The following is a 10,073-nucleotide window of genomic DNA, read 5'->3' as shown; positions in this document are numbered from 1 at the left end:
TCTTTCCTCTTCTCTCCTGCAAATTTCCATTTGTCAGGGTTTGGGCCCACGTTTGACCAACTCATTCTTGTCGGCATCACCCATGACGTTAGTATTGCTAAATGACCCTGTGGCCAATGTTGACTCTTCATCTTAACTGATGTAGCGGTTTTTGATAGGAGTTATTTATCTCCTCCTCGAATTTTTGTGAATTTGTGTCTGATCAGCCACACTCTGGTTGACTCCCATCCTCCTGGCCGGTCCTCTTAAGTCTTCTAGTCATTAGAGTTCTCGCCTCGATCGCCCCTTGTTCTTTGTGCAGCCCCGTGTGTTTCACTATGCTCCCTAGTTGGGCCCTTACTCTCCCTTGAATGCCGGAATTCTGGACTTTTCCATCCAACTCAAAGTTGAAGATCTTCAGAGTCAAACAGCTAATCTTCCCCCACCTGGCCAGACCTATTCTCCTGTTTGCTTTTAAGTGGAAGGAATTTAAGCTTCATCTTCCAAGTTGCTAAGGCCCAAACTCTTGACCTCCATTTTTCTGGTGTGCGCTGCAATTCAACTCCAGTCCTTCAACTCTGCCACCTCTAGCAGAGACTCTGAATACAAAATACTCACCCCTCCTGTCTAAGGTACCACATATTTTGACCTAGTTGATAGTTGGATAATTTCTTTGCTGATCTTTCAATACCGATCCTTGTCCTTTTCAAAAGATCCTACGTATTCTGGTCAGTGGTTCTCTATCTCCTAATGACAATGCCTTTCCGCCACATTGGTGGGCGTACTCTTTTAGAATATTGAACCCTGTTTCCCTGGAAAGGGTGACGTTCTTCCAGCAGGAGCGCTTTTCAGGTAGATGTCCCCGTGCGCTCCTATTTTAAATCTTCAAGTCTTTCTTCACATAGCACCTGCTCAGTGACTTTTTTGTCTTTTTAATCCTCTCTGACAACCTTTCTAACATTGAAACCTGGGCACACATGACCTATGGCTTCCATACCTAATCCTTTCTTTTTTCTCCATCTTTTATCACTTTCTGGAATTCATTACATTTTATCATATATTTTCATCTGTCTCCTCCCACTGGACAGCTGCCCTGGGGGAGGGCGAAGGATAGCTATACTTGTATTGTGGGGCCCCTGTGATTTGGAGTCAACTTAAGCGCAGTAAGCTTTGTTTGTTTGCTTTTATGGTGCTTGGCACAATGAGAGCTCAATATATCAGTTAACAAATAATGAGTTACTTTTTGGAGAGATGTTACCAATTTGATAAGCATCATCATAATTTATTCAAGGAACTGCATGGACCTGGTAAGAATATGAACTTCCTAAGATGGTGTGCAGTGGCAGATGAAGTCCTCTAGGTGGTGCCCTTTGTTTCTTCTGATAAGGTCCCCACAGACATGTCTGTCTCCCTTCCCCTTCAAACATTACAGCACATCCTGTCCTGTGCATCGGGATTCACACTCCATATATTTTGGCACCCATTTTATGCTGATCTATAACAACCGAGAGTGGTCTCCAAATAGCAATGTGTAAGACTGCGTGTGCATGTAGTCCACACCTGCACGCATACACACGTGTTCATTAATATACCCACGTGCTACTTCTATCTTTTTGCTCATTGATGGTTCAATTTCTAGTGAACATTTTAGCTTTGATTTCCACCCCCGCCCCCGCCCCCCTCTCTTTGCAGTGCCCACTGTCGATGTCTTTCAGATTTCTACAAAAGAGCGATTTGGATTGGGACATCAGCTGAAAAAGTAAGTTTGTCCAAGTGCAGGGAGGTGGGCGGGGACTCCTATTAAAGCAAACTGAGTGCTCATGTTGCTCTTTATTAGAGGGTTTTTTTAAGCGAGTACCTCCGGAGAGAGATTCCTTTATGATATTAAGAAGAAATTATATAAATAATTTCAGTAGTACAATTTCCTTTTGGGACTGGGCCAATGTGTTCCTTTCTGTGACCATTACCCCACTGTCCCCCCTCCAACTCTCTGTGCAATTCCCAAGGACGCTGACCTCTGTGGACGCGGCCTCCAGTGCCTCTTTTGTCGCGAATTGGCCAATGCACGGAGGAAGGAGAGTGGACGGTGAATATGCGTCCACTTCTTGCTTTTCTCCTTGAGACGTCCCACTGGCTTCAGAGCCCCTTAGCAGGAGTCTGCCAGGATGCTCCAGGCTGCAGACTCCACAGGACTTCTCTTCTGCTGGGCTCCATCAACGTTCCCTCTGTTTGTCCCTTGGCGACCTGGAGGTAGAAACAGTTCTGAAGGCACCGGACCGGGGCCACTGTGCGATCTACGTTTGGACGCTAACTAATATGAAGATTATGTGGAACTTTTATAAATTAAAGTAGCTATTCAAAAATTAAAGCGTATATAACGAATTTGGATAAATGGATGCATTCTTTATCTTTGATATTATTTGCACATATCGCAACACTGGACTTACATAGTCTTCAGCCTTTGGGCACAGTTGATCTTTTTAATGGTCCCAAGCTAAAATGAGAGTTTGGGTCTTTTAAACTTTTGATTACAAATGGCTTTGGAGTATCAGAAAAAGACATGAATGAAGACCTTCATATAGTGCATACAACTCAGAAGAGAGAACGGATAGCTCTCTTATTGATATATTGGCAGCAGAATGACATATCTTAAAGTGAAGTGAGAAATGATAAATTACAGACACAAGGATTCATTGATTTTTTTTGGTAAGATAACATTTTGACTGGTGTGATCAAAAGACTGGACCTTTGGGCCCATGTCCCAATGTTTTGTGGTAAATCCAGAGCGGTTGCTATGATTTTTTTGCTGAATGAAATAATGATGCTCTGGTCACCTTTGGCAACCTTCCACACGGACGGATGTGGCTTTCTCTTCAGACACAGAATCTAGCCTTGTAGAAGAGGATATACAAGGTGCCCCTTTGAGCTGACTTCTAAAACATAGGGGTGGTGTTCTTGAGTTAGGCATGGCCGAACATATAAAGTTAGCTATTATTAATAAAAAAATTAGACTTCAGAATTAGTACTTAGATAATTCCTGAAAGATTATTTGTTCTTCTGTCGGTAGAGATTTTATTTAATCTCTAAATGTATCAACGTAGATCATCAAATAATTGAATATTTACAAGCATTTTGGGGCCCTTCATGATGATGCGGTCCATATGTCCACCTTAATTTGACTGAACTTTGAAACTGGCATCGTGCATTGCCCTTTCTTGAGTCGGATTCTCAGGGAACCCATTTAAAACTACTTATTGCACTTGCTAAATAGGGAACTTTATACACGAGGTATTTCTGCATATGAAAACATGATTCTAAATTCTCATCTTACTGTGTTTATATTCCACTGATGAATGCATGCTCTACCTAATAAATACAGAGTTAAATAAACAATTACACGGGGACCGTGATAACAGCATTCTCCTTAAATTGACAGAATCATGCAGACATTTGTTACACAGCAGTGGAAACAAAGCAAAGACAAATCCAATTGCCTGCACAATAAGAAGCTGTCAGAAAAGAAGGTCAAGTCTCCCCTGCATTTGTTTTCTACCTTGCGCAGGTAGGGAACACGGGAGGCTTCATCATTGCCTTTCCAAATGCTGAGCACGGGGTATTCTATTGTTAATCAGTTCTGCGCATGCTTTTCATAATCTTAGCATCTTTATTTTTCTCAGTGCCTTCAAAAGAAAGACGTAAATTAACACGTTTTTTTTCTGTATGACTAGTTCTCTACTTTAAAAACATAAGACATTCATATTCATATATATATATTTAGTTTTCATTTCTTTACCAGAGTTGGTCAAATGTATTAAAATTGTATTCTCTTTGTTTTCACATTGAGCTTTCAATCAAAAAGACTTTCAAGATATATGATGTTGCCAGTTGCTTTCAGGGCAGTTCTTGGGGGGGGGGGCGGGAAGTGGGGGGTAAAGCCCTTAGATGGTTTGGGGGTTGGTTTGGTTATTTCCATGGAAAATAGCATCTTTCATTCCAACTGTAGCTGGTTTGACTGTTTTAAAGGGAATGGGCACAATATTGGCAGCATTTGTTTCCAAACTTAGCTAGTGAACAGCCGAGTTTGGGGCCAAGGAGGCATTCAGCACGGTCCATTAACTCACGATTTGCCCTGTGTCAATTGTTCGTTTTTTGAAGGTCGCCAAGTTATCCGCCCCCTGGTTGTGGTAAAAGCAAATCCAAGCTGAAATCTGAGCAAGATGGAATCTCCAAAACTCACAAGCTCTTACGGAGGACTTGTTCCAGCACAGTCAAGACGGAGGACTTGTGCGCAGCAAAGTCGCACAGGACCTTCGGGCGCTCCCTGTCCAGCGACCCCAGGGCAGAGCAGGCAATGACAACCATCAAATCGCACAAACTCTTGAACCGCCCCTGCCCTGCAGCTGTTAAGCCGGAGGACTGCCTCACTCTAAAGTCGCATAAACTATTGACTAGATCTTGTTCTGGCGATCCGAGATGTGAGCACAATACCACCTTGAAGCCCCACAAACTGCTAAGCAGGTCTTGTTCCAGTAATCTCCGAATGGAGGGACTGTACGGACTGAAAAACCACAAACTGCTCAGCAAGTCTTACTCCAGTGCCCCCAAGTCAAACAAACCCGAGCTTTTCAAGGACCCTAACGCAGAGGGCAGGAGGCTCTCTCTTACCTCAGGGCTTATTGGTATCTTAACACCATCTTCATCTTCATCATCCCAGCCTGCTGTGCGTAAATATTTTCATCTCGGGTTCTTAGCTGAGGTGTAGTAGACTTCTTTGTAAGATGTGGCACAGAAAAGACACAAGCTATTTGTTTGTTTAAACTTACTGATTTTATTTTGCCTGCCAGATATTTGCAACTGGTACTGAAATGTTAATTTTGGTTCTGAAGAAAAACAACTATATTTTATTTTATTAGCATCAGGTGCCCTGGTGATACAGTGATTGCAGGGCTTGCTGCTAAACAAAAAGATTTGCAATGGAAATTTATTGGCCTCAGTGTGAGATATAGATGTAGCACTCTGTTTCCATAAAAATAACAATGTTAGAAACCTCTCAGGGCAGTTCTACTCTGTTCTATAAGGTCACTTGGAGTTGGGATCAACTGGACATCAGTGGACTTGGGATTTATGTTTTGTATATAAGCAGGAACATAATTTTAATACTTTATGACATAGGTTCATCTAATGTCTGGTTTTCTCATATGATTAATGGTGGGCAAGGCTTGTCTTTTAATTAAACTAAGAGAAGTGCCCTTCTTGTTTATGTAAAAAGAGGCCTTTACCCATGAAAATTGCTACTTGTGTAGAGAAGTAGCATTCGTAGCTGTATCCCAGAACTTCCCTTAAAGCTGTATGTAGTAATGACTTTATACTAAGTCACTTTAGAGATCTTTAAGCATATCTTATGCATATTATTTACGTATCCAAAATAGTTGAGGAAAAAGGCTTTGCTAGCTTTCACTCACTGTGTTTCTGGGCGGATATTTAACACTGATCATTGATACGGAGACAGCAAGAAATACTGAGGGGGAAAATGAGATGCTAACCATTTCCACATAGGTGCTACTCTTACATAGAGTTTAAAAATTTAAATTGTAAATTATATTTGTAAAGTTTTGTTTAAGAAAATGTATATGCCTGTGTTCATAATTTAAGTAGACCTCTGCCCACAAGGTCAATTCTTTTCAAAGTTGAGTTTTGTGGACAGGGACAATATAATTGAGAACAATCATGTTAAAAGAAAAATCATGTAGTGGAAAATTTACCATGATAGTTTCAGATAACCTTCAAAAGAAACTGTCGTAGTTATATTTTTTTATGTAGTTCAGTAACACATGGTTTAGTGTTTACCACTTTCAGTAGCTAATCTAATATTTCTTTGAAGGAAGAATTGTATTTGATTGTAATATAAGATTGGAATATTATAATTGAAGAGCCTGGTGCATTTGACAGTGAGAAATAGAAAAAAAATGTGTGTTGTGATCATGTAACGATGCAGATCATTTTTAGTAGAAAATGAGACACTAAGAATGGCGCAAGCATGAAATACAAAAGGTATTCTACTACGACGGATAATAAAGTCCCAAATTCTTGGTGATGGGGACTGACTTACATGCGATCCTAGAAAGATCGTGCCGGTTTGCATTGTTTCAAAAAGTGAAAGAATATAATTCATGATTTTGTTTCTAGTTAAGATAAAAGGGATATTTTGTACTGTTACTTTGCTTTTTATAGTCAACTGGTGAAAAAATGCATTCCAGTATGCCGTTTCAAAACGTGAAAAGCTATCATTGGTATTTTTCCCAATTAAAAAAAAGGTATTTTGTTCTTTCACTTTGCTTCTTATAGCCAAATGGTGCAAAATGCATTCCAATACGAGACCGCGGCTTCCTAGTGCAGGTACGAACAACGTCCCCCGTCTGTCATAAAACATTGCAGTCCTGAGCGATGCTCTTCTTTCTGAATTCCACCTAATTGTTTTCCTTTATTGCTGCCTTCAGACCATTGAGTTTGCTGAACAGCGGATCCCTGTATTGAATGAATACTGTGTGGTGTGTGATGAGCCCCACGTGTTTCAAAATGGACCCATGCTTCGGGTAGGTTCTCATTGGTGGGACGTCAGAGTTGATTTAGAGTAGACATGGAAAGGGTTAAGACATTAAAAATCTAAAAACAAAAAAAGAAAGAAAGACATCTCAAAGTATGAGTCAGCATTGACTCGATGGCTGTGAGTTTGCTTTTGGTATGGTGTGGCAGCTGTGTATTTTGAGCGACTTGTAACCCAGGCGCTTAGTGTGTAGCCCTGGATTGGACAAAAGTCTGCTTTCTTCCATCTGGTTTTCATTGGCTAATTTTAAGAAGTAGATCGTAAGCCCTTCCAGTCCAGTTGTGCAAGCTCTGCTGAGATCTTTTCATCATTTATTCAATTTTCTTCATATTTGTGGGCCTATTCATAGTGTCTTTTTAGTGTGAAGTGTGGTGGTTTGTGCTTACCAAGGAATTTTTCTATTTTCTTTCCGTTGTCATGTTTATGTGATTAGAGTTCCATTTCTACTGATCTTATTACTCCTTTGGCAGCTTCAAGTCTATAGTGAATCTTTTTTTTTTAATGCCTTTTGTTTCATTGGGGCTTTTTTTTTTCTTCATTTTCTATCATTATGTAAAACGCTTGTCTCAAACTACAATTTGTATCTAAAAGTGTTTCTGATATTAATATAGTTACTCTCTCTCTACTAGTGGTTGGAATACCTTTTTCCGTGCGTTTCCTTTCAAATTATTTTGTTGAAACTACAGAGAGGATTTATTCTTTTGGCTGTAATCTTTTTGATGTCTTATCATTTTTTACAGATACAACATTCCATAGTTTAATCACAACAAGCAGTGTTGTACAGTTGCTATCACAGTCAGTAGCAGAACATTCTTTTCTTCTTCTTGAACTCAGCTCCTGGATGAGCTCCCTTTTATCTGGCCCCCACCCCCACCCCAGGAACCCATTTTTTTCAAGAGAGCATTTTAAGATGTACATCGAGAGAGGGTGATAGATGATCCATGGGCCCTAAGCAGGCTCTCTACCTCTTTCCTCGGAGGAACAGACTAGAAGATTGATGAGCTGAGAACAGACACCTGACTGCATCTTAGTGTTTATCCTTGTTAGTGGTGGATGCACACACGCAGTTTGTCCTTTTGTAATGGCCTTCACTCAGCTTAATTGTTTCCAGGGCCATCCATGTTATGAGGTTTTTCATCACTGGTTTATAGGGATGCATAGTATTCCATTGGTTTATGCACCAGAGTTCCTTTATCCATTCTTCTGCTGATGGGGATTTGGGCTGTGTCTGGCTTCTTGCTGTTATGAATACAGGTGTCTTTGTGTCCTTGGGGTAGATGCCCAAACGAGGTATTGCTGGGTTGTATGGTATTTCTCTTCCCAGTTGTCTCACCTAGTGCCATATTACTTCCCACAAGCAATGGTTGTCCATATCTACAAGGAACTGGCATGGTCTCTTGGACATAAAGCTGAATCAGATTACTGATATCCCAAGTTTATGAATTGGAGGCCATTGGACTTTGGTTCAGATCTCTTGCTTTGAGGGGGCCCCAAAACGGTGATGTTGGACGACCCTATATTTCTTACTTTCATGCTCTCCTTGCTTTCTTTGGACATGCACTAGTCCGGCAGGCCTGGTTCTGTCTGTGTTAGTGCAAAATTTGCATTATCATCAACTCCCATTTTCCATGTACATCTTGGTCAAGCATATAAAAGTTGAATCTTTGCAGTCAGTAATTCCTGTATTGTGGTCTAAAACCATCCTGTACTTGTAGAATTTCCTTTTCTCAGCAATGTTTTCAAATCCATTCCATTAGCTAAATTAATGACACTGTCACAGATTTTCCTTATGCCCAGGGGAGTGACTTATAATATTCCCTACCATACAATGATAATGATGTTCTAAAGTGAACCAGAGACACATATAAACCAGACACATATGAATGGATTTTGGGCTTGCACTTAACTTCTAGCCCCAATCAAACAACAATTGGTTCTTTTTTGGTGGGTGTGGAGGGGAGAATACATTTATTATGAGGCATAAAAAATGCATGAACTCATTAAAAATAAATGTAATGTCATACCCAGTGGGGGGAAAATATTAAAAATCCATTATTAGACTGGATTTTATATTTGAAAAGGCTTTCATACTTGATCTCTGTCTTAGTTTTCTAGCACTGCAATAACAGAAATGCCCCACATCGGTGGCTTTAACAAACAGAAATGTATTTTCTCCACAGTTTAAGAGGCTAGAAGACTGAATTCAGAGCTCTGGCCCGAGGAGAAGGCTGTCTCTCTGTTGACTCTGCAGGAAGAGTCCCTGTCTCTTCCGTTTCTGCTTCCTGGTTCTCACTTGGCTTCTATCTTCCCCCATCCCTGCTTGCCAGCTGATTTTAATCTCTTGTCTATTTTAAGAGATTGACTCAAGATACACCCTATACTAATCTTGTCTTATTAACTTATCAAAAAAGAGTCATTTTCAAATGGGATGGAGGTTAAGATGATTCAACACATGCTTGGGAGGTGGGGTGTATGGAGGGGAGGGGCGCAACGCAGTTCAATCCATAACAATCTCCAAGTGATTTTTCTCCTTCATCATGATCTACCTGGCAGTTTTATAAAGACTAGGGAGAAAAGCTCTTACCAATAACTATCACATGGGTGTATTGTTTTTCAAGAATCTGTTTTAAACATGAGTCAGTGCAAACAAAATTGAGATTGCAAGTACTAATGCTTAAGAAACACTCACCCTTCTTACTCGAAATACCACTAGATGGCAACACATCTAAATAGTGCTTCTTTTCATTGAAAAAGAAAATTGTGTCAAGAGGAGTCAAATGACTCTTAACGTACTGATTTTTTTTTAATCTATAAATGCTTTTTTCAGTCTATGTGTCTTCTCTACAAGGTCCCAAGCAATATCTCCCCACAGCTCATTAGGGAGTCCTTTTTACAAAATAAGTCTCAACAATACAGAGAACAAACATTCTGCAGCAGAAGTTTGGCTTAAAACATCATGGAGCCAATCGGGTTTCCTTGTCAAGAAATGGTTCATTCCTTACCAAATGGTGACTTGCTTTGTAATGCGGCCACTATAAGAATACCTCTGAGGTACCCATAAACAGAAAAAATGGCAAGAACTGTGTTTCCATGATAGCAACATGTACAGAATTTATGTCAAAGTTGCGCTAAAATCAAGACTGTTTACTTGATCCCTGTAGTTGATGAGTCTCCCTTCAAACGCTCTCTCCTAATTTGAGCCTGAGCCTCAGGCTTTAATGAAAGCTCCATATCTGTTTCACTCTGAGATTCCGACAGATCCTTTCTCGACGCAAAGCTTCATTCAGTCTTCAGTGGGTTTCTGGCCAATCCCAATTGAAGACTCAGAGATAATAACCATGGCTTTGTGTTTCCTTCTCTAGAGAACAAAGATGTATGTGGTATAGCGTTTCTTCTCCAAATTTGTGACTGATAAATTTTTCATATAATTGAGGATCTATTTTTCTCACTCCCCCACACCGCACTCAGAAGCTTGGTCGACATGGGGACC

General features: G+C 40.3%; 1 protein-coding gene across 1 annotated transcript in view; it reads left to right on the top strand.

The window, feature by feature from the left end:
* PARP8 (poly(ADP-ribose) polymerase family member 8) overlaps positions 1 to 10,073 on the top strand; it is a 212,996-nt gene that overhangs the window by 159,619 nt on the left and 43,304 nt on the right. The window contains exons 10-14 of the mRNA XM_030888968.2: positions 1,672 to 1,738; positions 3,416 to 3,541; positions 4,135 to 4,699; positions 6,325 to 6,375; positions 6,477 to 6,572. Of these exons, the coding sequence (XP_030744828.2) occupies positions 1,672 to 1,738; positions 3,416 to 3,541; positions 4,135 to 4,699; positions 6,325 to 6,375; positions 6,477 to 6,572 (905 nt within the window). The remainder of the gene's footprint in view (positions 1 to 1,671; positions 1,739 to 3,415; positions 3,542 to 4,134; positions 4,700 to 6,324; positions 6,376 to 6,476; positions 6,573 to 10,073) is intronic.

This window comes from Echinops telfairi, unplaced genomic scaffold (assembly GCF_000313985.2).
Source record: "Echinops telfairi isolate 266 unplaced genomic scaffold, ASM31398v2 ScPeMD7_7469;HRSCAF=8507_1, whole genome shotgun sequence".
In the NCBI taxonomy this organism is placed as follows: domain Eukaryota; kingdom Metazoa; phylum Chordata; class Mammalia; order Afrosoricida; family Tenrecidae; genus Echinops; species Echinops telfairi.
This window is presented reverse-complemented; position numbering and strand designations above follow the sequence as displayed.